A 27,610-nucleotide genomic window follows, 5' to 3' on the forward strand; every position below is an offset into this window, starting at 1 on the left:
AGTAAATGAATGTTTCATTGTATTTCTCATAAAATTAATGGAATATAAAGTATTCATCAATATGTAATCATCAACTCTTTTCACAGAGTTCTTTTAATTCCAGAACGTAATAAATACCATCTACGTCAATAGGGAATTCAATTAGCTGATATACATTTGACATTATATCCTAACATTTAGACTCATTTAAAAAAATGTAAATATCTGTGAATAAAAAGTCTGAATAGATTTGTCAAGAGAAAAACCACAATATGCCGTCACCATTGCTCTGATGAGCAAGTGAAATGTTAATGAGTGACATGTTTTTTTTTTCTTTCTTTTTTCTATCAAAGTGCTTGTGAATCCAAAGGTATTAAATGTCCTTGTGTGATGTGAATAAACAAAGTGTGTTTTCTCCAGGTGATGAAAACAGCACATACTTCTATTTCTCAGCACAAAGGCATAATGTGAGGTGGTTAATTACTTTCTGAGCTGATGAATAGTTCTATCACTGCCGTTCCACTGTACATTTGTTTTGCAAACATCGAGAGACTTGGAAAATGATTTGTCAGTGAAGTGACATTATAACAAAGGGATTAGTGCATAGGGTGGTAGGAATTACAAAGTGCAAGCGCGGCACAGAAAATTAACTTTACTGCGTTTCCATAAATGAATTACTGGGTGAAAATTGTTGTGGTGGGAATTTTTTTTTTTGATTTTCCTGATTTGTGGGGGTCAGAAGTCTTAAATTACTGCAGTCTCAGACTTTTGGACTTGTATGAGCAGTTAAATGTTACACGCCTCTTTTAGCCGTGTGTGTATAACATCCCATGGATACATAAAGTATATCTGGCTTCTTAATTAACCCCCACAATTTTGAAAACCCTCTGGAGATGTGTTGTAAAGGTCTCATTGACTGAGTACACTTCCAGTTGTTAAAACACAGACCCGTTTTGGCAAATGAACTCTCTCCATCCTCCCCGGTGTAAAGCCGGGTCTCAGCTTTCAGGGGTTACGCTCACTTTGAAAACATCAGACTCTCTGTCAGCGGCAGCTGACAGGGAAAGAAACAGAACATCTCTGGTGTGTCTTCCTCTTGTCTATTTACTTTTTCTTTTGTATCTTCAACACCGGAGGGGTGATGAGAATGAAAATGAGAATGAGAGAAAGGGATGGTATGGTTTCTAGGCAAGATGTGTTTTTCACATGTTCACATCAAATGCACATGGAAAACTACAGCAACTCAAGGGATTGTGGGAAACCCTCCAGTCTGTACAGCAGAAGACAACTTGCAGTTGTATACACAGTGTTTCTGCCAGTTGTGCATTTGATGAAAACGCAGACTTTTTCAGTACAGTGGGGATATTTCACAAATGAAACATTCTCCACTCAGAGATGATAATTTTTTTTGCTGCCTCTACATGACATTTGTCCTGTAATAAAGGAGGGGAATCTTGTAGAGAACCAGCCTAGAAAATCCACAATGGAATCAAATCAATAGGTGATATTGAAAAGGAATTGAATCAGTAGGGCTGTCCATAAGGATTTTAATAAAAAGGTGATTTTAGTACAAAATCAAATAGATCTGAACTGAATAAATAAGTGATATCAATAAAGAATTAAATTGAAAATGGATAATGGCAGTCTTTTTATCACTTCTTGTAACCACCTTTATTAGAATAATATAGTATTAAGTATATATATGATAAGACGTGTGATCATGTACCTTTGTCTCACATGTTGTTATGAGTAGAGGAGAACTCCGTCCTCTGTGGAGGACTCAGAGACTGTCTTTCATATTAATAGATAAACCTTTAGATGTGAGTCTTCGCCCACTGAGTCCTTCTTAGCTGCGAGCCAGACAGTGTGTTGAATTTGATAATACCCTGGTGAGTGACAGCAATCTCTCCTCAGACGTCGTACCTGCGTTCAATGCTGCAATGCAGCCGTCGTGTCGTGCACCTCGGTCTCAGCCCTCACGCCCACCATCCCTCTCTAACAAAAAGTGCTGAAAACATTATGTTTCATTTGGTTAGCGGGAGGCTTTCTGTATATACATGTTAAAGTTATTAACATATTTTAATTGATTTCCATAATGAGAATAACACTTGATACTGTGAGGTGTTGAATATCTGCACTTTTGTTTTAGAGATTGTTCCACGTGACACAGAGCAGCCAATTATCCTGGAAACTGCATTCATCAAAAGTCTGTTGTATTCTCCTCCAGGGTGAAAGTCTTTGTCTCCATCATTGCTGCTGTTACTTCCACCATGAAGTTACATAAGTAGTCAGTCTGCTCTGAGTGATACCTGGACATTTCTAAATGTTTTTGTTTGTTTAAGAGGGTATTTACTTGAAAACACACTTATATTTCCTGCTATTTTCTGTGCTTACCACCAGTTTTCTCTTTTTTTTTTTACTGATTTAAATCATTAACTTTACACACATTTCTATACATGTGTTTTTTATATATATATATTTTTTTTTTTTTTCCAGAAACAGACAGTTGTTGTACTGTTTCTACCTGTTACTTCCAGTGGTCATTATAAACACACAACAGCAGCACAGAGCGTTGTTCTTTAGTTCAGTTGTCTCTCCTCTTTTCCTGTTGCTTTTGTCAGCAGTTGTGTTGATGGTTTCGTTACAATGCCTGGCCCCAGGGCAGAGTTGATCCAGTGGCAGATAATTAGAGGGGTTCAATTGACACTTGTTTACTGTCAACCCCAAACTTGTGTGTGTGTGTGTGTGTGTTACAGGTGGCCGCCCAGTAGGTGGTAAAATGCAGGAAGTCTGCTTGTCTATGTGCACATGTATCAGACGCAGCATGTTTTTCCCTTTCAGAGGCGAGGTATCCTGTATGTGTGTGTGAGAGAGAGAATGAGAGTGTGTGTGTGTGTATGTGTGAGTCTCACCGATCACATTTGGCGGCTGACTTCCAGGAACCCTTGCAGCAAAAACAGGCACTGTGTGTTTCCTGCTCTAACGCGCCGTTATCACAGGACACACACACACACACACTCCCAAACACACACACAGACACACACACACACACGGATCGTTGCCCTATTCTCTTTTCCCTTGCAGGTTTCCTCAACGCTTATCCTCATGCCTCCGGCCGTCAAGATGTTTCGCTGTGATTGTCATGAAAGAGCCAGGTCTCTGAGAACAAACCAGAGGACACAAATAGGTGGAGAGTGACGGCATGTCCACAGTTCTCAACACATTAGATTGTCCAGAGTGTGTGACCACAGCACCTGTGGACCTTCACTGTCCTTCTCATGCACATTCTGACCTGTTCTTACTGCAACATCTTCTGATGAGTTTGTTCTTGCCAGAATTTTCTGGTTATGGATCTTTATTCTCATCTCTTATCTCATCATATCTTGCCTTCTCACATGGCCAACTATACAACTGACACAAACATTGAATTTTGAACATGGACATGGAGCACCCTTGCTCTATACTCCAGGCCACCACTGAGCCACAGTAGATGACAACAGGGAAGGACACAGTGAAAGACAAAGAAAAATTCAAAGTGGTGCTGTTGCAAAGTAAAGGCATCACCAGTTATTAAGGACCTAGTTAATAGGGAGGTCCCTTAAGGACAGCGTCTCAAAGTGTAGCCACCAACTATGTCCTCATGTGTTTAGGGTTTGGACAGCGGCTGAGACTGGTTATGGACTTGGGCCAAAATGACCAAGGGAAAAATCTGAACGTGACTGTTGGTCCAAACATGTGGTTTATTCTGTTTTTCCAACCACACTGATGTATGGAATGATCTACTTCATGTTGTTACAGTTCATCAGCTCTACGTCATCAAAGTAGGATGAGGAAACAAATACATAGGAGCACATCAAGTAAAGATGTTTTATGGGATGTTGTGAACAGGCTATGGTGCATGACCTGTTCAGCCAGGCAGTTCAAGTGGACCAATTGTTATCACCAAGTTGTAAACTTAGCTTCTGTTCTGTGCATTTCGCTGGTTCTGCAGGCAAAATGATTTCCAGATGGTCCAGAGAAAGTGTTTGCTTTTGGTGACTGCAGGCCAGCAGTACTCAGCTGAGGGTGTGAGTGTCTGTGTGTCTTTGTGTGTACAGACCCACACATGCAATAGCCAAGCAGCTCCTGCAGCACCGACCTGGCTACTTCCTGTCTATGACACTTCACTGCTGTCTGTCCGGAAACTTACCTCTTCAAAGTCAGGTTCTTAAACCACTGGGACACTCCACTGGATCCCAACTCACACACAACAACTTTTTTAGTTCTTTGAAGCTGACTGGGCATCAGGGAGGGGGAGGTCTGTTCTGGAAATGTTTTGATTGTTACGCCTGTCGGTCCAGGATAAAAACCTCTGAATTGAAGTTAAACTCTCCTAGTATGAACAATATCGTAGGATATTTTTAAGAAAGAAAAATCCAAGTCAAATTGACTTTTTCCATTTATGGTCTGTTTTTATGAAATTCCCTCAAAATGTTTTCCTAAGTGTTGGCCAAGTTTCCATAAAATGCTGTACAATTTGTTTAAATAGAAAACTATCCAAAAGAACAGATCCATAACTTAAAGCCTGAATATGACATATAAGTATGATGTTTGTCCTTCCTCCTCATTGGTTCACACAGATCCCATGTCTTCAAACCTCTGAGTTTCTCGCTCCTGCGCTCTGTAACGCTTTGTTTTTCGTCCATATGCCACAGCGCTTCCACACTGGCGGCTGTTGGCCGTTTCCCACGTGAAACCAGTGATTATCAGTGTTATTTTTAATCTGCACACATTCCACAACCAAGGCAAGAGTTATTCTTCACCAGAGTGCTTATTTTAGCACAACCCCCACTGTTCCCTAAAACCTTACCAAGTCATTTTGTCACCATAACACAACCAAACTTCAACCATAACCAGGGTTAATTGTTCCAAGTTTCAATCATGGCAACGAAAAGGCAGCTATTTCTGCTCTTTGTTGTACAAGGGCTGTAATTCTGACAGATACTCTGTGACATTTAAGTGTTACTCTGGATCGTTCAAGACCGAGTGGCTTAAAAACATGTTTTAATTAGAGTGTGCAGCCACAACCAACCATGCTTTACAGTCTATTTACCTCACAATGGGATCAACCTTAACAAGGCTGACATTGTGCTTTTATAAAGAGGACCTAACACAGTAGTATAGTTATAAATCCCAGTGGTAAAATATGTACTGCATTTTCTGTCACAATTATTATTCTCATCATCTACCTTTTTTTTCCACGTAATTTTCTACTATTGATACACTGTTTAGCTCAGAGAATTGCAGTTTTATTCCTCTGTCATTTACACATGGTAGATATTAAAGCTGACTTTGACATGTTTAATTTCACTTTAATTGCAGAATTCCTTCTTGAAAATTGTGAGTTACATAAAAGAAAAACCCTGTGATAAACAAAATACTGCCACAGATCACTGTAGACGTTTCTTTTTTGGACTTGATTTGACTAATCACATAAAACATCAGTTTGTTTTTGCTTTTGCAATTTTAAAAAAAATGAAATCTCTTATTGATGGTGTAAATAGTAGCTTATATCTGTTTTTGGACATGTTTGTTTGTTTTTTTTTTCATTTTGTCAATACATGTTGGCATGTACTTTGTGTTTTTTGCACCCTTGGGTCTAATCTCCCTGAGAGCCCATGGTGTGAAAACTCACCCGGAGCCTCTGAGTCACACTTCGACTTGACCTGACCCTGCTTTTTTCTCTCAACCTGTTTTAGGACACAGATGCTGGCTGCTGCTCAGTCGCCTCCTCCGTCTCCTCGTCCTCCACCTCCTCCTCCTCCTCTTGGTCCACAGTCCCGCCCACCGCCACCTGGCTCTGCTGCGCACCGCCGACTGGAGGCAGATCGCTGCTACTCCTCTTCCCCACGTCAGCGAAGACGCAGAGAACACAGAGCCTCCACACCGAGGGTGTCTGTGTGGCATTTAAAAAAAAATCACATTTCAAATCCGTTTCTACAACCGAGAGCCACTCGACTTGTGAAAGATCCAGGAGAAAGACGAGTATCAAGAAGAATCAGTGGGATCTGCATCCCTGCTCTCCTCTCCACCTCGCTCTCACTCCTCTCTCCTCCTGATCAGCCTCTGCGCTTCTCACCACACTCCGGGCTCTTCCATCCTGCGTAAACCCAGCGACTGATCGTTGACTCCCGACTGTGAGCTGTCTGCGCTTTTTTATCCTCTTCAACCGGAGTTTGACCCGTATTTCCGAACAGCTGGTGCTGTGCAGACCCAGCAGCCGAGAGCTGGACGGACTCTGAGCCGGGTTTGCTCATCTCTTCAGGCGGATCATCGAGGGGACCTTGTGCGTAATCGGAGAGACTGGAAATTATTTAGCCCTCGCACATCAACGAACCGCATGGTGGGAATTTCTGCCTCTTTTCAGTGTAAGTACTGCTTTATTTTATTATTATTACAGTTATTATTTTTAAATTCAGATCGTGATTTTTCCGTCTCCCAGCCGCATGTGTGTCCCGATGCGGCAAAATCACGAAAAACAGAAATGATGAAATAGCTGTTGACCCGGGACGGGATTTTTATTATTGCTTTGTTGTGGATGTTTGGATGTAAAGTAGACTTTTAGAGTGTGTATGGTGTTGAACAGCGAAAATGAGGGACCAAAAATCGAATTAATTTAATTTAAATTTTCATTTTAAAAAAGTGCAACATTTAAAAACATTTTACACACACACACATATATATATATAATTATAAATGTATATATATTTGTTTATATGACATATCTCAAAGGGAAAAACCTTATCTGCCAAACATGACTGTATGGCGTCATGTTTTGAACAGTTTTTACCTCATTAAATTAACCATTTAATTGTAACAACGAATCACAGAAGGTGCTTTAAATTCAAGCGCACTTCAGTGTCTCAATATTTAAACCCATGTTTGTAAACCTTGGCACCAGTGACCTGCAGCTCAGATGGTTGAAATAGAGGCATCAGCCAGCAGCTGTCCCTGCTGTGCAACATTAAGAGCAGATATTAATTCATGAGCTCTCACAGCCAGAATGCAGTGTCTTTCTCAGGCTCTCCTTGATGTCCACAAGTTTGATGATGCCCTGTAAATCTGTCAGGGAGGCTGTGCAGGAGGTGCAGAGGCAGCCTTCACCTGAGCTGTGGAGAATGAGAATGACACGGGGGCTTTTCAGTGTCTGAGAGAAGGGGATGAAAAACAACAAGAAAGTATCCTAGTTTAAGGAGAAATAATATTTTGTTGTAGATAATACTTCTTAGCAGCTGGTTATAAAAAGGTGTGTTTTTTTTAAACTAATTTTATTCATCTTTGGTAGTCTTGAGCTCTCCTCTTTTCTATTCTTCCCTTGACTCCTCTTTCCTTTTCTCATCTTCTCCTCCACCCCCTCTTCAGTGTCTTAAACAATTCAGGGTGAAAGAAAGCAAAAGCCCTTTTGCATTTTTATAAACCTCCTTCAAACTCTTTCACAACTGTCAAACCCATCTCCTCTGATCCATTTAAAGTTTCCATCTCTTCCCGCCGCTACTGTCATCATAGCATAAGTGTCAGCTAAAAAATAAAGGCAGAAGGAAAGCTGCTTCCGTTTTTAATGGAGTGGCATGGGGTGGAAATTAAAGGCTTTGGGCTATATTTTTGCTTTAGTGGGATTGCCCCCCCAACTGGGAAAAGAGCAGACATGTGGGTTAGGCAGGGAGGCTGCTGGGACACAATCCTGTCCATGTTCTCTGTGAACTGTTCTCACGGTTTGGATTAGAGGAGATGGAAAATATCTCCTGGAAACATGTAGAGCTCTGGACATTTTTTTATTCATGCCAAATTGTCCTATGCCAAGCTTTGTAGACACCCAGGAAGGTGATTGTTAACTTTTCTCATTGAGGTTTGACCCACGACTGATGCAGTCTGTACTAGGGTTAAATACTGAAGAAGCGAGGAATGTGGACAGAGAGATGGAACAGATTTATTTCAGTCTCATTATTCCCTCGCAAAAATATATACAAAAAAAAAAAAGACGTAAAAGTTAAATTTACATGGTGAGGACAAAATATAGAAAGTAAAAATAAAATGTGTAGAATGTTGACATTACTATATTCCATTTAGTTTTGGCTAATACAAGTCTGAGAGCCCATTGTTTAGTAGAGCCTGACTCAACCATCACCATTGTGGATTACTTGGTAGTGGGCTGCACATAAAAAAAGGTTGATTTTTTTTTTTTTTTTTTTAGTCTGAATGATATTTTATTTTGGAAAACAATCACTTCAGTTATTGCAGCAGTGCTTGTCTCAGTTGCAGTTTTTCTCATGCTTTGTTAAGCCCCAAAACTAACTTCAGCAGAAACCCGTAAAAAACAAAGGTGGATGTGGACTTTCTTTAAGGAGGGAATGTTCTAATGATGAGTCAGCAGAAGGCTTTAAAACTGCCACCAAAACGAAAAGATCAATAGTCCCTAAAGTGAAAGTGCAATATAAAATAATTATTATATTTATTTAACTGATTAAAATAACATGCTCTATTGCTGGTAAGCTTCCGGTCAATAGAGAAATTCCCCTGTGTGAAACTGGTCCATGCTATAAAAAGGGTTGGGCACCACTGCTTTAGCCACCATATAGAAATATAATAGGGTTTTATTTCTATCTGTGTTAAAGGGGCTTCATTTATTATGATTTGAAAACAGTGGTCAAACTATTCAAATTGTTTCCCTGGCCATCATTTATGTTGTCGTTGGTTGTTTTTCTCTGTTCTTTAACCACTGGGACTTCCATTGAAGTAGTACCTCGACTCAAAAGACCATTACCTGGAGTGTGTGTGTTCACAGAGATAAAGAGGGAGGCAGGGACACACAGAGAGACGGAGTAAATGTAAGGTAAACAAAGAGAAAATGATAAGTGCTGTTTGCAGGTCGTCATTTTGTGTGTGTGTGTGTGTGTGTCCGTGCACGCCTGTGCACATGCTGCAAAAATAGGCTTAACGTTAGCTGCTAACTGCGGTGCAGGGTCTGTAGAATCAGCCAGCTCTTCCAAAGACCATCTGCCCATCCACTGGGCCTCACACCTGTCCCCCACCTCAGTGCACCGAGGGCTACAAGGTTAACTGCATCAGACTGCCGCTCACATGGCCTGTGGACATGGCCTCGGAAAATGATTGCAGCCATTTTACTGTCACTACATGTGTTGACAGAACGTGCAGGAGGTGTGATGTAGTTTATTGTATGGTTTTAAGGCCACAGAAAATAGTTCTAAATAGTTCTTCTATTCTTCTATTTTCGTATTTTAGACATTAGATATTTTCATTGGTATTTCTGGAATAAATGTCCCTCGGTTTTTTATTAAATGTTAATTCTTCCTTTGACTTGGCCCCTTTCTTAATCTGATGATGTGGTTTAATCTTTAAATTATGACACACTGTGTCCAAATGACACACAGTCCAGGTTTGGAGTACTGTATGATGAAGTGCTGATGACTCAGCTGTCTTTATAGTGGCGTTCCAAGTTTCCTTATTAAATTAAACATTTCTTTATTAGATAAAAAATGTATTTCACTTTTCGAGGCTAATACGATGGGTCGCTGGAATTTAATATGGAATTAGTCAACAAATACTGTCACAAGCTGTAGTTAAGCTCTCATTTAGATATGAATGTGAAGTGTTTGGATTTGGACTCATTCATATTTAATGAGTAGAAATGATCTGAGTCTGTACGTTTTCTCAATGTATGATGAATTAAATCAGTGATCGATTAAAACCAGGATAAGTAAGAGATGTTACACAGTACAACAGTGGTAGAATTGGTTGTTGTCCACTTCTGCTGAACTGTAATGTAAATGAGAAGATGAAGGCAGTGTTGGTTTTGTTTTGAAGGCGATCCCTCAGAGGCTGTAGAACCTGATACTAAAACCACTGTTCAGTGCACTCCTTCAAGATGTATAGATTTGTTCTGATTATTCACAGTCGTCTGTTACCAAGTCCCAGAGTGAATTATGGGAGGAATTGCAGTGTGCACGAGCCTGCACGCACATGTTGTTGTTGATCGATTGTCTCATTGATGGTTATCATCGAGAGGGCAGTTCTCTTCACTGCTTATTGAATTTCATTGCCCATGAAAGAGCAGCCGTGGCATAAAAAGACTCACAGGTATGTGTGTGTCTGCGTGCGCACGCGTATGCGAGTGTGTGGAGAGCGGTGCTCACAAAAGCGAGAAGGGCTTTGCTTGATTGTAGCTGTGAGTTGGCCTTTACAGAGACTTATTTAATGTCAGAGTCAGCAGTGAGCACTACAAACCCATTTTATTGGCCTTTTTGTGTTTTTACTCCAGATAACATGAGACTTATAGGCCAACTGAGGCAGAGGCCAACGGGGCACAGTCAGACAATTCATCACCTTTCATGGACACGGTAAATTCTTCACAGGTTTTTACGCTTCAGGACATTTAGCAACTGGGAGATGACGTCGATAGTAATTCAGATTCCAAATGTCAACAAGTCCAACTTCGTTGTCCTTTATTTCCCCGTGTTTCAGGTGAAAAGAAAAATGAACAGATGAGGTGAAAGTCTACTTGTGACTTTGGACATTCTGTTTAATTAGCAGTACTTTCCTGCATGGTAACGTTTCAGTACAAATGCTGTGGATTGCATGTTGAAGACCTGGTCCGTCTGGACAATGTTGCAGTTTTGCTAATACGTACAGATGAATGTGTCCATTTCTTGTATGCAGTCTATGGCTCCAACACACTGACAGACCTGTGGAGATAACACGCACTCTGACCCTCCTCGTCCTCTGTATATAGACTGGAACAGAGTTGCTAATTAACACCTTTTTTTAAACTCTATTACACACAGGACCATTGCCACACAAACACACACACACATATCCACACATACAGAATCACTCTAGGCTTCTTCTGGTGATGTCTGTTCCCTCGCTCACTCTTTCTCCCACTGTTTATTTTCCTGCCTCCATCTGGAGTGGGCTGATATTGTAATCGCCCTAATGCACATTGCCTTTCCCTCACACACACACACACACACACACACACACAATGTGCCCTCCTGACAAGCCTCCTTTCTTATTCCAAAAGATAAGCCACTGGATGTGATTCTCTGACTGTGTGAGTGCAGATGCAGGTGTCTGTACACTGTGTCCTATAAGATACAAAAGGACACACAACACACAACAGTGTGTTTTCTCCTTATGCACTGCTGCGTAGGTGACTATATTGAACAGCTTCACCTAAGTGATGTGGTCTGAGGATGGAGTAGTGAAGTGAAGATGTTTGGCCAGGTCGTCGATATTCAAACTTAAATCTAAGCTTTTCACTTTTACTAGTGACGGTGGGAGGGAAATGAATTTGGTTGAGGCGCAGGAAGTTTGCAGTGTGTGTTTGCATGCTGTATGTTGAGGCGCAAATCTGTGTTTACTGCCTCGTCATCTGTGACAATTTTTGTTCTCTGATTCAGTCAGCAAAGGTTTGCTGTGACAGAAGGTGGAAGCGCTCCTTTTCCCTGTATTTTACGGTCGCTCCCTGGTACACACACGCCCGCACTTGGACACAGATGTTAAGAATCCAGGCTGCTTTGATTGATGGGGTATGAGCTGTGAAACTGTGTGATTGGGAGTCTTTTCTCTCCCCACCTCACAACAGGACAATTGTTGAAATAAAGACCAGCTTCTCTTTGCTACCAGTCCATAAAACCCTTCAATAAAAGTCATTTTTTGACTCCCCAAGTGTTTGTGTGCGGGTGTGAAAGTGAGAAGGGTGGGCACAAGGAGCTCTTAAAACAAACAAACAGGCAGGCAGAAAATCAGACAAATTGTCTGCGAGAGACACAAAGAAAAGGGAAGTGGACGAGTGCAGGGTGTGGAGAAACGTCACAGCGGCCCCGTCACGCTTCTGTGGTTTTAATAACCATCAGCCAAGGTCGCTTCCTGCATAAAAATCCTTCATTTGTTAATGCTGACCTGCATGAACATGTGAGAATAATTCTCTCCCTGTGTTTTTTTTAAAGACAGAATTTATGCTCACCATCAAGGTTTATCAGCTCAGATAACCCAGGTATTTGATTTACAGCCCTGTTCTCTCTCATTAATTTTGATGTATGGATCTGGATGGTGCACTGTATGAAAAGGGCAGTGGCAGGAGCCGAGCCTGGTAAAAAGAAGTGTAATTAAGATCAGCAGACACAGAGAGAGCGGCAGAAAGAGAGAAGTGGGGATCAATACATGCAGACAGTGGACCCTCTGTTTTTGCCCTGCGAGTATTGACGTCTCCAGTCAATTACAGCCAGAGAGGGCAGAGAAGAAGGGACAGAGGTGTGTGTGTTCAGATATGTGTGAGAGAGGAGCATAGCATCTATTCATATATTGTAAATGTCTTATGTGAATAAGTGCAAACAGCCCGTGCACATCTGCGTCTGAAATATGTTTTCCTAATAATCCTAATAAAACACACTTGTGAGCAGCGCGGCAGAGGCAGACGCTGTTGTTCCAGGACTTCCAGTCGCTCCCCCAGCCTTTTATCTATCATCACAACTAAATATGGCCGCCTCCATTTGCCGGTTAATATCTCACTACTGCAGCCAAATAATGAGGCTCTCTCCTTTTGTGGCTGAATTTGACTTGCATGATGGGTATTGTGAGGAGACAGGGCTTCCAGCTGTTGTCAGTTAATGTCAGTGACGAACCGGGAGATAGGACAATGGAACGACAGTGGCTTGCTCCATCCGATTGTCTTGTTGTCAAACCAACAGCAGGTGTCTGTGATGATAAACGCAGAGTGTCAATTATTTCAAGGAAGGCCTATTTTAGAAATTGGTTCAAAGAGAAAGAGGCAGTGTATCTGAGGAGACTGTTGTAGGGGTTACATGGAGAAAGGGGGGAGGAAAATCTGGTCAATTTTCCCAAAAGGGTGCCAAGTAAATGCCCAATTTTGTTAAACTGGTGAAGTGCATTCTGCCCAGCCCCACTGCCGTTCATCCGCCCACATTCTCAATTGTTAGGGCAGCCCCGCGAAGTGTTTGCATCCTCTGAGTCGATTTTGTCGCTGGGAGCAAAGTGGCGGTGCATTCTGTCTCTTTAAAAACAATATTTCCGCCAGTAAAATAATCTTAAAAATAGGATTTCACTCAGAACCCCTGAGCCTACTGTGCTTTTATTCTAGAGGAGATGAAGAAAGTCTACGTTTTTCTGACAACAAAATGTTGTTTAAGTGAAGAAATCTGTTGCAGTTCAGTAGCACAAGGAACAGATGTGTGTGTGTGACTGTTTATCAATGGAGAGATAACAAATCTCTACACATTATATTATAATATATATATTATAATCATCTGTCATGCTCTCCCCTCTCTCCCTTTCTGTCTGTCTCTATATCTACACTGTCTGTCTGTGTATCTAATCTGTGTCCATATAATCTGTCTAATCTGTGACATAATCTCATGTACATGTCCGTCCGTGTATACGGCATAGTGCCATCAGTTATGTATTCATGACCCCAGCTGCTCTTATGGATTTGCGATTGACAGCCCTTTCATCAAAGCATCTGTTGTAGCCCTCTGTTAATGTCTCACCATATGGACATGTCATCCTCAGCTGCGCGTTTTATGGTTCCATAGACGTATCGCCATGGTAACCAAACTCCTCTTTTAGAAATATGATAGGAATTATATTTTTAGTCTCACATGTGCATGACATCCACACAGAGACACACACTCTGGCGTCTGTGTTTCAACGTGCCCGGACATTTATGGTGTTTCATATCGAGTTAGCCGGCCTGATGGTGAAGTGCCGCGGACTTGATAGGAAGGCGCGCTTCTGAAGTTTTTACGGCTCCTGGGGTGTACTGACATGTTTGTCTTCTCGACACGATAGAGTCATTTGTGGAAGAATCCAATCTTTTTTCCAGGATTTAAACAGATCCAGATTGCGGCACAACTCTTTAGTCCCGGTTACACAGAGTGGGCGTGAAGCAGAGGAGGGAAAGGGGAATCTCACGGAGCAATAAAAATGCAGGAGAGAGCATAAATCCATCTCTCCTTGTAAGGTCCGAAATTTTTTTGCAGATGTTTCAGGATTTTTGGCCCGAGTGATGGTAATTTCTTGCCCATCTGTCTCCTCTCCTCCCCTTATGCCTCTTTATCAACATCTGGTTTTCGGTGCGGCAGGGAAACAAGTATCCTTTATAAGCCAAAGGTTCGCAGCTCCCCCTCTGCTTGTGCTATTAAGTCAGCCTCAACTACTGCTCTCCGGGCCTGCACACATATTCACATGTGCTACCCATTAGAAAGTCATACCATTCAGAAAATGTAATAACTTTCAGTTAGAGGCGGAGATAAAGTATTTGGCTTTTTGGTTCCCTCTTCATTTTTTCCATAACTGCAAAGAATTTGGGGTTCTGTTTTTTTTTTATGCCTCCCCTGCGAGAGGACAAATTACTGCCTGGATGTGAGTCGAAGGATGCTTTGGTGAGAGGAAAACCCCTTACCCTTAACCGTTAGAGTAGGACCCCTGGGTCCCTTTCAGCACCTCGACTGCCCGTTCAGGAGAAAGTAGTAGAAGTAGTACAGCTCAGGGTGACGGTGTCTCAGTCGCTTCGCATGAACTCCCTGATCATGAAGAGTCAAGATAATCTGTGTTTTAATGCAGACAAATGTAGTACTGCACTGTAGTAGTACACAGAGAGGGAGGCATCATCATTTTCAGTATTTAATTGACCGTGTATAATTCACGGCTGTGCAGGGTTGGTGTACTGTGGCACAGCTGTGACTTTGTGAATTTAACCATCGCACAGATGAAATTTACATCACACACACACACTCGTAGAAACCTCTAAGAAAATACAGATGGTAAGAAGGTGAATATTTCAGCAGAGGTTAGACGTTCCTTTAGCTACGAGGTTTCAGTCACAATAATTGATGTTAAAAAAGGTGGTTTTGACCTTGTCTTGTAAAATAATGTTTACTATTGGTTTAAAGGGTTGGTTTGATAATGTAAGCAAGCAAGGTAGAATAAATTACTTCTACGGAGAATATGCTGCCCAAATCTCAGTTTCTTTGACACACAAATAGGCTTGTCATGGTTTCTGCAGCACAGCAGTATCTGAACACGGGAGGAGATGATGGCAGTTTACGGCACATTTGTTCACACCCTGGTAATAATTGTTCCTTTAGGCCTTTTCCCACTTTGGAATAATAACAATAGAATAATATTGGTTTGCTTATTAAGAGTTTTATGTTTCTTTTTGTCGCTTTTGCCAGTCTGTTGTTGTCGTTTCCATTATCCCACATGACTGTGGTGTTCCACAGAGATGTTTTGGAGCGACTTTACTTTCCTCCCTCCTTGTGTCACTGCTGTGTTTTGATTAGACAGATTAGAGAGAATCTTTATTAATCCCTCAAGGAGGTTAGCTTGGGGAAATTCACAGAAGCTTCGAGGATTGGTCGAGACCGTGTAAGTGGCGGATTTACTGTAACAACATCTGATCATAGATCAATGTGTCATTTATTTACTTTTCTCCTTCTCTGTATGTCTGTAATCAGGGGTAGTGTGGTACATGCAGCTTTAATTTGTAATAATAATAGCAGAAAGGTTTATACATCAATAAATGATCATGTGTGTAGTAACAAATATGACGTTGGTAACACAACTGCTGTACATATAAAAAACAGACACTGTTCTACTACTTTTTACTGTGACACAAAGCAGTAATTTCTTTTTCTTTTATTCTTTTTTTTTTCCAAAACACTATCCCTCACCACCACATGCTCAGTGCCACCCGTAGTCTCTGTGTTTGGTTACAAAAAAATAAGCCTTTATGAGCATCTGCCAATTTGCCCCAGGCCATAACACGCGATCAGACAAAACCATGTACCCATTCATGACAGATGCCCCTTAATGCCAAAGACACTAATGCATTAGTCGTGCACTGCCCCGGGGCTTCTGCTGGATGGGGCAATAACAAGGCCGAGTCACCAGCTGATCATGAGTGGAGTAAGACAAACACACTGGTACAAGCATGTGTGTGTGTGTGTGTTTACACTGAAACATTACTGCTAACAATCACCTCTCAGGGAAAACCTTACACATGGATCAAATACATTTAGTCATGTCTTAATAATTCAATAGAACTATTTTGTATGAGACATCATTTTTTTATTGATCTTGTGGTCAGCTGGGGCAGTTTAGTGAAATACGCTTTGGTCGTTCTGCGGATACATTTGCATATGGATCTTGGACAGAACTTTAGATAACAAGTGGAATTGATTTGAGAAGGATGAAGGAGACAAATGTGGAGATGAGGGGGAGAGAAGGTGAATGTTACCAGGGAGAGAGAAGGAGTGAGGCGAACTTGGTGGACAAGATTCAGATCAATTAGTGCTAGTAAATGAATGGGATTTTTTTTTTAATCTGATCAATCACTAAGGGAGCTGTGGATTAATCATGATTAATTTAATAAATCAACCCCTGATACAAGGGTTAGGTTATATGCAGGACTTAGCTGCTCCTCTATTTGTCTTTGTTTAAACTCTGACAACATACAGGGCCTGTGTTTGTAAAACAAGGACAACGGCTTTAACAGTGCCAGTCTGTCTGATTACACTGTCAGGTTTAAGATGCCAGTGTTTCATGACACATGTGAGATTGATTCCAAAATGGGATTCTTGTGTTTGGGAATCAGAGCCAGGTCATTAGACAGGGTGAGCCAGGCTGCGTCTGAGCCGTGGCTCTGATGTAAGTCTAATTGCCTGTGCCAGTTGCCAGAGAACAAGACCCAGATGAAAATAGAGAAAGTGGGGAAACAGAAAAAAGGGAAAAGCGAGTAGGACACATATGTGAGTGTCTCTAAACCACTGGAGCCTGACGCTAGAAGCCACAGAGGGAGGAAAAAGGGGGAGACGGAGGTAGTGACAGACAACAGAAAAAAGGAGGGAGAGAGAGACAGAGAGAATAAACCCATACAAGATGTTAAACAGCATTTATGACTTTCCAAATTGCTGAGCCTGGATGCAGACTCCAGGTCTCAGGCCTCTGATGTGTTTTTGAGATTGTGTTCGTCTCACTCAGGATCTTAAGCTGCTGCCATGCTGGAAGCTTTTAAGCATTTTGGGAAATCCAACACATGAAATCAGTCAACCTGTATTTAACTAGCCAATGTCAAGACCTTCACACAACAACCCTAACCACAGCTACATGCAGCCAACTATATATAGCCTCTCTACTTTTATAGAAAATTATAGAGCATGTTAGATGTGAGAGTTTGGGAAAAAGAAATCTTTACTCCTGGTATTTGGGTGAGAGCTTTAAAAATATAACGTATATAGATGTCACATAAAAATTTGATTTTTACAGTTTATCGCCTTCTTTTTTAGCAGATTGAACACAAATCGTTTCTGAGACTCAAACCTGAAAAACCTACATTATGAAACACCTATATGACTCAATCGGTAATTGGCTGAAACAGAATAGCTCTTGTCCTTTATGATATAAAACAGTACCTAGTACTTATTGAATCCACTCTCCCGGGAAATCTGTTTTGTAATTTTACATTTTTCCACATGTTTTTTCTCCTTTGTCTTTGTGTTTAATGTCCCTTCTCCTGCTTTTACGTCTTTTACTTATTTCATTATAACCCTACTGCCCGTTAGTTCAAGCCTGTCGTTTTAAACTCTCTCTAAAAAAATAAAGTGGATGTGGATTTGTGCCCCTGGGAAAACCATCTTTCCTGATACCACTGAGTGCTTTTGATTTAGGACAGGCCAGACAGTCCCTGTCTGTGTGGTGTCTGAGCGCTGTAGTAATGGTGTACTTGTGCCAAAGAAGAAGACTTCGATGACACATTTTTAAAATTGGAATATTTTCTTTAATATTTTACTAGTCACACAAATGTACACTTGTCTTCTAGGTAAACGGTGGTGAAAGATAAAGGAGATGACATTGTGTCTTAATCTATTTATCCATTATATGTGGAACATACATGTAGCCGAGTACTGCAAGTACTCTATACATAGTGTTGAGGTATTTTGAATGTACGTGCCTGAAGGTCTGTCCTTTTGTCATTTGACCATTTGGAGAGGATGTCTGCTGCCCCTGTTGTCATGGAAACAATCAGCCTACATGTCTGTGTTCCTTTGGAGACCCCCCAAAAATAGAGCACGGAGCAGGTCTGGTCAGGAGGACCAGGGCCGTAGTTGGACTGGTTTCACATTTACTTTCAGTGTTTGTCTTCATGGTTGAACCACCTTTGGAGTCATTGTTAAATGCCCCAGGCTGCGTCTGAGGAAGGCAGATAGGACAGGGCAGGAGCCAGGACACAGGGGGTCAAGTTCAGGGCCACCAGTTCCACCATCTCACCTCCCCCTCCCTGTACCCTGCTCCATCAGCTATCCCTCATCTGGACTTCCAAACAACAATCCTGTTTCAGTCTTAATTGCTTCTGAGTGAATAAAAAAACATCCTGGATCCAGAGGGCAAAAGAGAGAGAGATTAATCTGTGTGTGTGTGTGTGACTGCTCAATTCATGGCATGTTATGCATGAGAACAGTACACTTATCTGCACAGCTCAATACTGTCCTTCACACAAACACACAGCAGCCCTGTCCCCTCCACATATACCGCGCACACACATCCTGACCCCAGCCATCTCCACCCTTCTCCTTTCTCTCCGGGTTCCCATCCTCTGGGCTCCCATCCTCTTCCCCTCCTCCCAGGTTCCTTCTCGTTCCCTTTCTGGTTCCTGACCAGTGAGGCTATCTCTCAGCGACCACTGGTTCCTCTCATTCTGACTGTCTATTGTGTGGAGACTTGGGCTGGGCCCCGGGGGCCGGGAGGGGAGCCAGGAACGGCCTGGTTCCTGTTGCTGCACGAGTCAAAGGAACTGTGGCACCATTTCCATCAGAAACCTCTGTGAGACAGAGTTTAGGTCTATTTTTGTGGTGAAAGTGAAAGACTCTGGTTCTTTCTCTTCAGCAGAGCTGGGTCTCTGGGTGATTTATGACTTGTGTATAAAAAACACTTTAGAGGATAATTTGTTTTACACCTGTTACTGAGGCAGTGTGTTTTCACCTGTTTGTATTGGCTTAACTTGGGGTCAGAGTTGTAGGGATGGGGATTTTAAGGTACACTCTGTAGAAATAAACACATCATATACTTTTATGTCTGGGTGGAAAGACTTCTGTCTCATCTTTCCAATAAAGTTAGTATTAGAATAGACGACATACATGTGACTCTTGCACCCCTAACTTATGTTTATGGTGTAAAATTCCATTCCCATCTATTGACATTTAATGTCATTAAACTCTTCCTGTTTGTGCTGAAGAGTGAAAAGTCCTGCAGGGACTCACACTTTTCAACCTTTGGCTCTACGTTTACTCTCCTCTGTCTTAAATGTCTCTTTTCATCTAAGACTGTCCATTATGGGCAGCGGTAATTTTAGCAGCAGTTACAGAAAAACACAACAATACTAAAATTAGCAGCAGAAACAGCCACTTCCATTCCCTCAGGTGAAGTTGTGGCCCCCACGTTTACCCCTCGTTACTTTAGTCATCCAGATGACACTGACACATAATTTGGTGGTTGCGGTTGGGATCTGTCCTCTGATTTGAAACACACAATTCTCACTCAATCTAAAAGACGTACCTCACTGTTGCAGGTCAGAGCTTGGCTTCAGCTTTGAGACTACTGCTAACAATGATGTGCTGCGTGGATCGCCACACTCCGTTAATTATGACTGCCGAGCCAGGCTGTTACCGTGATTCACTGTAAAGAGACAGAGAGAAGAGGGGTAGTGGAAGAAATATTTGGCAGCTGTACAGATGTATCATTAGCGCCACCTAGCGATGAAGAAAAAGAGCTCCTGCAGTTTCTTCTCAGTACCTTTTTCTTTGTTGTTGCAACCATGTTGCTACAGTTTTTCCCAGTGTTGCTGTTTTCCCGGTTGACTCTCCTTAGCATTTTGGCAGCTTTTGTCGTCTTTCTTTAGCTCACCTGTTTCTGCACTTTTTTAACAGGAGACCATGTTTGTTGCCTTGTCAGATGTGCTGTCTGTTGCAACAAATCAAGCATCCCATTCATCTTGTGTCATCTGTGGTACGGAGAAGTCGAATGTGCTCCGTCTCCCCTCCTCAGTCTCCTCTGACAGCCACCTCTCCACTTTATCATCCCTTAGCAGATCAGATTGGAACTGGGCCAAGTCACTCAGCACCGGCTAAATGGAACGTGGCCATGGGTGAGGATTTATAGAAGTGTTTGAGCCTCCCTAAGCTGGAGAACGGGGTAGTGCCCTTTTGTAATCATATGGTTTATTTGCTATTGATCCTCGAGGCACAGTGGGGCGGGTATTTAAAATACAGTTCCCCAGACACTAAGGTTTATTGGGTATATTAAGGGCTCACTGTTTCCATTGGCTCGGAAATCAAGCATCTGTGTGCAGACACATCAGATCATGTTTGAGTCATTTGCTGCTATTTGTTCCTTCAGGTGAGAAAAGAAATGGCTTTTGCATCACCATTAACAACTCCAACCGCACTTAAGCAACTGGTTCGGTAGCAGGCAGCTGAGATTGAAAGAATTCTGCATCCCTTCCACCCACTCACTCTCCTCCCTCCCTTTCTCTCCTCCCTTGGCCCGCACACATCCGTGCACCCACAGCAAAAAAGTCATTTGTTCTACCTCATTAGCATGTATTGTGGCAAGCAGCCGTAACACACTGAAAGGTGAAATGGGTCCGCCATGAATAGCACACCAGTCGGCAGAGGAGTAGGAGAGGAAGAGAAGGGGGGAGGAGAGCGTGGGGAGGGAGGAGGAGGGGAGCAGCGTGTCCAGATGGCTGGGGACCTGCCGTACACATAGGGAGTCTCTCGCTCGCTCTTTTTTCCCCCCTCCGTTGATTGCACCGTTTGGACTGCACACTGGCTTTTACTCGCTGTCTTTCTGCTGCTGCTTCTTTTTCTTGCCTCCTTAGACTCACATATGCTCTCACAAAAGCTAAGCACACGCCTAACCTCCTTCCTCCAGAGTTCTTGTATTAGTAGACTTCTTGTTCACTTACAGTCATTATGCATATGGCACACACACACACACACACACACAGATACACACACACAGCAGTGTAGTGGTTGTGGTCCATTACTTACACAAACTGATTTTCTCATTTCGCTTATCTTCACTTTCTTCCTTTATTCTCATTCTGTCTTTTCCAACTCATTCTTCCTCTTTGTATTTTCTGAAGGGAAATTATTTTGAAATTTTTGGCAAACACAATTTTTGATTTTTACCCATGAACCAATATTTACTTTAAAAGCTTTATTTTTTAACAGCTTTATATTTAATATAACAGCTTCGATGTGTCGAAGCAAAGCTTTTCCAAAACATGAATCTTCTATGCCCTACCAAAGATATATCAGCAAGCAAAGTAAATTTTATGACACATGCAGGAGAAGTTTATTGACTTTAATTTTGTGTTTGCTCGATATGGACTTCTACCAAATTTGCTTCAGTTTTTTCCAGGACTGATGTTTGGCTTTGCTGAAAACCTAATTTAATCTAATCTTTTTAGGCTTTGTATCCACTGCTCTAATCTGTTTTTGTGACGGTGTCTTCAGCTTCCTGTGAACACACCTTTACAGTAATAACATTTTACAAATGTATAACTAAAATATTGAATCTAAAAACAAAAATTTCTTTCTTTATTACGACTTCTCTCCTGGCCTTCCCTCTTCTCTCTGCAGTCTGTTCAGATCACAGTAACTGTCCAGTTAAGTTCGTCCAGTTGGAGTCGGAGACGTCTTGGACACATTTCAAACAGTCCCTGTCTTCAGTTTGATGACCGGGGTATGACTGGAACTTTGATATGCGGTGTTGAGACTGTGTTTCTGGCGAGTTACGTCAGATTGCACTGAAGCTGAGGCTGTCTTTGGTCGATGCTTTGACAACCTAAAGAGGAGGGAGGTGGAGAAAGTCAGGGGGAGGATGGGAGCCAACGATTGGCCTAATCTTCTCTTCCCTTTTCTCTCACTGTTGTGCAGCCCTGCCAGAATTTCTCTTAGTTTATCTTTCCATCTGTGTCTATTTCTCCGTCTGCCAGTCTCTTCTCTTCCTCTACGCTCCTGCGTCATTTGCTCTGACTGGCTGAGGATCAGCGATGACCTCTGCTGAGGTTACAACTGTGCAAGCCCACCAACTAGCTAACAAACACACACATGCACTCACAGCATGTCCTTATTAGTACACACAGAAGTGGTATCTAGTAGGTAAAGGGGACAGAAATGGTCTGATATTTGTACAAATCTTTCTACCTGCCTGTGTCTTCGATCACGCTGCACCATTAGATGCACACATAGAAAGGCGAGAGTCTTTAGGAACAAAAAGAGAGAGAGAGAGAGGAGGGAGAGAATGAGTGTTTTATGTATGTCTCACTCCCTCACCCCCGCCATTCCCTATTCAAGTCCTCATCATTGACTCATCATTGAGTGACCCCTCCAAAGCTCTATTGAGTTTATCAGGTCTTCCACAAAAAGTCATTTCTATTCATTCTGGTCTCCTCCGGTCACACGCATAGACTTATACTCACACGATAGATTCCGTTTCACACACAACAGGTTGACACTTCAGTGAAACCCCCACCGTCCCCATCAGCATATGTGACAAACCAGTCTGTTAATGCGTTTGTGTGAAGAAAGCCTTTTATTCAGCCCCTTTTGAATCACAGCCCCTATAGTTGCCCATATACTGACAATGACTCTTTAATAGTGCAGTTAGGAATTGACGGGGGGGCAGAGCTAAGAGGAGGCAGGAGAGGAGACGTGGTCTGTTTGGTTATTCTCAGGCCTGAATTGCGTTTCCTCCTGGACAATTTGTCTTGTTGAATACTTGCATAAAGTAAACCCCTGATGCTCATTGGCAGACACGCTCACACACAGAGAGTCATTTAACACAGCACGACTCGTATCACGTCCAAGTGTAAATGTGCAATAAGCAATATTTACAACGCCTCCTGTATCATTGTCCCTTTTTAACAAAAGTGTCCAAATGACAGATGACTACGACGGCTGTGTTACTTACAGGTGGAATTATAGGTGTAACAACAGGAAACCCGATGTCAACAATCATCGCTGTTTGGAGTTTTGCAAAGCCTTTGACTGTCAGCTGGATTATGCATTTTGTCAAGCATCTCGCTGAAGTATGTGTTTGATTGCCCGTGCCTGTCAATGTTATTACATGTTTTTGCTGAGGACGAGATGGTGAATGCAGGACCGCTTCCAAGCGATCTGGGACAAAGGGAACAAATGACTTGAAAGGAGACATCAGCATCCTTTAGCACTTTATTACACCTGCTAAAAATGCATTAAAACTACCTGTGTAGTTTGGTTATTCTTTTTTTTTTTTTGTTAATTTATTTTTCAACAAAATAGACAAAGAAAATGTAATTTTCACAATATGGACAAACAGAAAATAATTGTTGCTTAGCAATGAAGTGAAAAGGCATCAAGTAGAAACCAGTTGTTCTCTAGAAGTGGAGTCCTCTGTGACCTACAGTGAGTGGAGATGAGTCCATGTAGGCTTGGGTCCAGCTCATTGTCTGGAGTTGTTTGGTACAGTACCACATCTTTACCAACCTGTAGTTATCAATGTCTTCCAGACAACCTGAGGTTGGTGGTGACTGATGGTGAGGTGTCTGTCTGTCCCACCAGGGGTCTCACAGCCAAGGCTGTGCAATGCTTCTGCCACTTGTTTGTCCTGGCATTATTTGGACTGGTCTCCAGAGCTTCACTCCAACAATCAATAGATGTAATTAAAAATAAGAAAGAGAGAATATGACACTTTGGTGAACATGCCTTTGCCTCGGGATTTTTGGAGTTCCTTGTGTTGCAGACATTAATTTGTAAAATCAGTTTATATCTATCACACAGCTCTAGTTCTAAGAAAATTGAGTTGGTAATAATTCTGTTTGACGAACCGTGGCAGCCCCTTCATATTGATTGATCACTGTGTCTCTGTATCGGTATGGGCTGGTACTGTACAGCTAGGCATGTCAAGTCTTCCTGGCACCGCGGTTTCAAATATTCAATACTAAATCTCAGATTACAATAAATGGAAAGTGTGGCACCAAAATCCACTTTCCCTCTGCAGCTTATTGGATAAATGAAACCTATTGTGTCATCATCTGCTCATAGAAGGAAATATGAGCTTAAAAGAAGAGAGAGGGAGAGCGACTGTGAGACTGAGTAATTTTAGGGACCACAAGTCTCCGGGGAGATGGTGGAGCTATTGCTCTTGTTTATCAGCATTCGCGCACACACATAGGCACAAAATCACACAAACAGACACACTCATCTGTCTCCATCTCCATTCTCTGGCTGTCCTATTATATTTCTCCATCCGTTTTCACTCTCTTCTCCATTACTGCCATTTGAAGCATCTCACTGGGGAACATCAGCCACGTTGCCTTGCAGTAATGTGTAGATTTGTCTCATTGTAGTACACATTTATACATACAAGTATACACACGTACACACATTCAGTAAATGTAGGTTGAGGTAGGTTTGGGGACAATTTGGCGTCTTTTCTTTTCTAGCCTCCTGACCCTGAGACTGAGACTTGGTGAATTAGACTGTGTGAATTCAAGAGCCCGGGTGTGTGTGTGTGTGTGTGCACGTGTGCACAGATGCCTGCAAGCTGACAGGGAGTGAAAACCCAGACATATGTTAATCAGATGTTGTGATGATCGCAAAGCAGAAGGAGAGAGAGTGAGAGCAGGAGAAGGGGAGAGAGGGGTGAGGGTTTATGCAGAGCTATTTCAAAAGAGACAGTAGAAGACCGAAAAGAGAAAAAGGCACAATACACATTATGTGTGTGTGTGTGTATATACACTCACCGGCCACTTTATTAGGTACACCATGCTAGTAACGGGTTGGACCCCCTTTTGCCTTCAGAACTGCCTCAATTCTTTGTGGCATAGATTCAATAAGGTGCTGGAAGCATTCCTCAGAGAGTTTGGTCCATATTGACATGATGGCATCACACAGTTGCCGCAGATTTGTCGGCTGCACATCCATGATGCGAATCTCCCGTTCCACCACATCCCAAAGATGCTCTATTGGATTGAGATGTGGTGACTGTGGAGGCCATTTGAGTACAGTGAACTCTTGGAATTTGTCTAACAATAATATTACAGTCATGAAGCAGATTTTACTTGTACCAAGGCTGCTGCTGCTGCTGCTGCTGCTGCTGCTGCTGCCCCTGCTGCCAAAGCACGTGGGGTTTTAGAGGGGGTTAAATAAAGGACACTGAGAAGAACAGAAATAGAGGAGGGATGAGTGGCGACGATGGGTGCAAGTGATAAGAATACAGCAGAACAAAAGAGGAGGGGATCTGAGGGATTGATGTACTGGACAAAGAGAAATGGTTGTGAATCAAGATCAGTGATAAGTGATTTGTTAGAGTAATAAACCAATAGCTCTGTTGTAACAACACAGCATTCCAATGGTAGAAATTCAGATCAATTAAACAAAACTGTCCTGTTTTACCTAACATTTAGCAAATGAGCTAACCAATTTTGAGTTCATTTGCGACCCTGCAGCACAAATAAGGACATGTGGAGAACTAGTGTATGTTTTTGTAGCCTTCATTTTCAAATAGTGGTTCAGAGGCTCCAAATGAGGAACAGATGAGCGCGAGCACTTCACCCAAGGCAAAACTCTGGTAAAGACACTGACCTGTTTTAGTTTGGTCTTTGATGTGAATACCACGGCTCTGAACTCACATTACCTCCTCGTCTCTGATTCTTGTTTTCATTGTTTCCATTTGCACTTGCTCTGCTGTGCAGAGAAACGCAGTGTTATGACCTCCTACCAGCCACCACTGCAACTACAGCTTTGGGCTGAGTGTGCAGTGATTTAGTGGCTATCCATAAGGTGCAAAATGTTGGCAATGGAATGAAAACATCTTATTGTTAAATGTTTGTAAAAGAAAAGAACAAATCATATCCGATCCTTAATTTACATTCATTTAAAGATATGTTGACATGCGGCACAGTTGGCCTGAATGAAACTGGACAGATGTGGATGGGATTCAGTTTTAAGTGTATGGTCCTGGTGTGAATGACAGAATGTTGAATGAATGAATAAATAACACAGTGGACCTGTGAAGTCTCTGATCTCATCTGTACACGTGCCAGGGACTCAGTGATCAGAAATGAAGCCAGAGCCTCTGTGGACTCTGTCTTGTCTGTCTTGTTGAAGTAATCAGGAAAAAAAACCTGTCAAGTGTTGACACACTGTAATCATATACAATATGCTACCGTATAAAATATATATCACGAGTCAATACCCCCGGGGGTGTGTGACACTGTGTGTTGTGCTGTGCTGTACGCATGTTGAAAATCCATCCAGCGAGACATGATGAGAGAATGAGAGGGAGCGAGTCGAGGGACTGGGAGTGTGTGAAAGAGAGAAACAAGGGCAGAGAGGGAGGCACAGGGAGAAGACACAGATGGTGAGCTGTCAGTGGTCGGCTGTGCGTGTATGTGTGTGTGTTCATATCATGCATACTTGCGCCTGCTGCATATATGTGGATTGCTTTTCTGCCCTTCATACTTATATATTCTTGCCTGTATAAGTGTGTGTGCCCTCTGAATTAGGAGAGGGTCTGTGTGTGCGCACAGAACTGTTCTTCCCAGATGGTGCTGGCACACAGACACTGCAAGGCTGGCAGTTTTGGCACCGATCCGCGGTGCACAGTTGGCACCGTCAGCCTCCGTGCTTTTCCCCATGTACCGGGGCGAATAAACCTGCTGCCAGCCACCTAAGCTCATTGACTAGCAGGCTGTCTACCACCTGACGTACTCATTTGGTAAAGTTTCTCCATCTCGGTGAAATCCTTGCGGAGCATTGTTTTTTTATTGTAAATGCATTTAAAAACCTTAACGATGTGAAGAATCCACCGCAGAGAATCAGCACATTGTTGGATTCTGTTACTACTGAGTCACGGCTAATGAGTCAAAGCACAACGTGTCAGACAGCATTCGCAAGAAGTCACATCACATCACACCTTGAGCGTTTTTAAACAACTTCAACTGTACACAGCTGCATTGTAATTACACTCTGCTGATGCCGTTCTTCCAGCCAGAGCTTTCATGTCTTAATTTCATTGTCAAATCATTAAACAGTGATGTGTCTTAACACACTCTTATGATCATGCCGATCCATAGGCCTCCGACACTGGCAGGCTGCCAGCACTGGAGGCTTTCCAACTGAACGCCTTGATGTTTTCTCTGTGTGTGTGCTGAGAAAACAAGCAGCTACATACAAGGTTGAATGGCTGCTGAGGATAAAAGCAGCATATTAGTCTGTGTGTTTGTGTGTTTGTGTGTGTGGCAGATGCATGCAAATGCATATGTCTGTCTGTGTGTGGGCTTTTGTCGTACGCTACTACTGACATGTGTGTGTGTATCTGTGTGTATGCATGTGTGGGAGGGAATTGTGGACTCTATACTTCCCCCCGTACAGGAAGTTTAAACTAAGCACAGATGTGTGTGTGTGTGTGTGCAAGCAAATCCCCTGCTTCTTGAAGGCATGTGAGCATGCATCTGTGGGGGGAAATTTTGGCCACCCATCTGTGCAAGCCTATTTCGCTACTGTTTCAG

The 27,610-nt window shown here is 42.3% G+C and overlaps 1 protein-coding gene across 6 annotated transcripts in view; it reads left to right on the plus strand.

Moving 5' to 3' along the window:
- Positions 1-27,610, plus strand: part of runx1t1 (RUNX1 partner transcriptional co-repressor 1) — a 249,532-nt gene that overhangs the window by 193,197 nt on the left and 28,725 nt on the right. For all 6 annotated transcript variants that reach the window (XM_017041194.2, XM_025065046.1, XM_025065045.1 and 3 more), the window contains one exon: positions 5,718-6,386. In XM_017041194.2, the coding sequence (XP_016896683.1) occupies positions 6,359-6,386 (28 nt within the window). In that variant the 5' untranslated portion in view covers positions 5,718-6,358. The remainder of the gene's footprint in view (positions 1-5,717; positions 6,387-27,610) is intronic.

Source organism: Cynoglossus semilaevis, chromosome 18, assembly GCF_000523025.1.
Source record: "Cynoglossus semilaevis isolate Cse_v1.0 chromosome 18, Cse_v1.0, whole genome shotgun sequence".
Taxonomy (NCBI): domain Eukaryota; kingdom Metazoa; phylum Chordata; class Actinopteri; order Pleuronectiformes; family Cynoglossidae; genus Cynoglossus; species Cynoglossus semilaevis.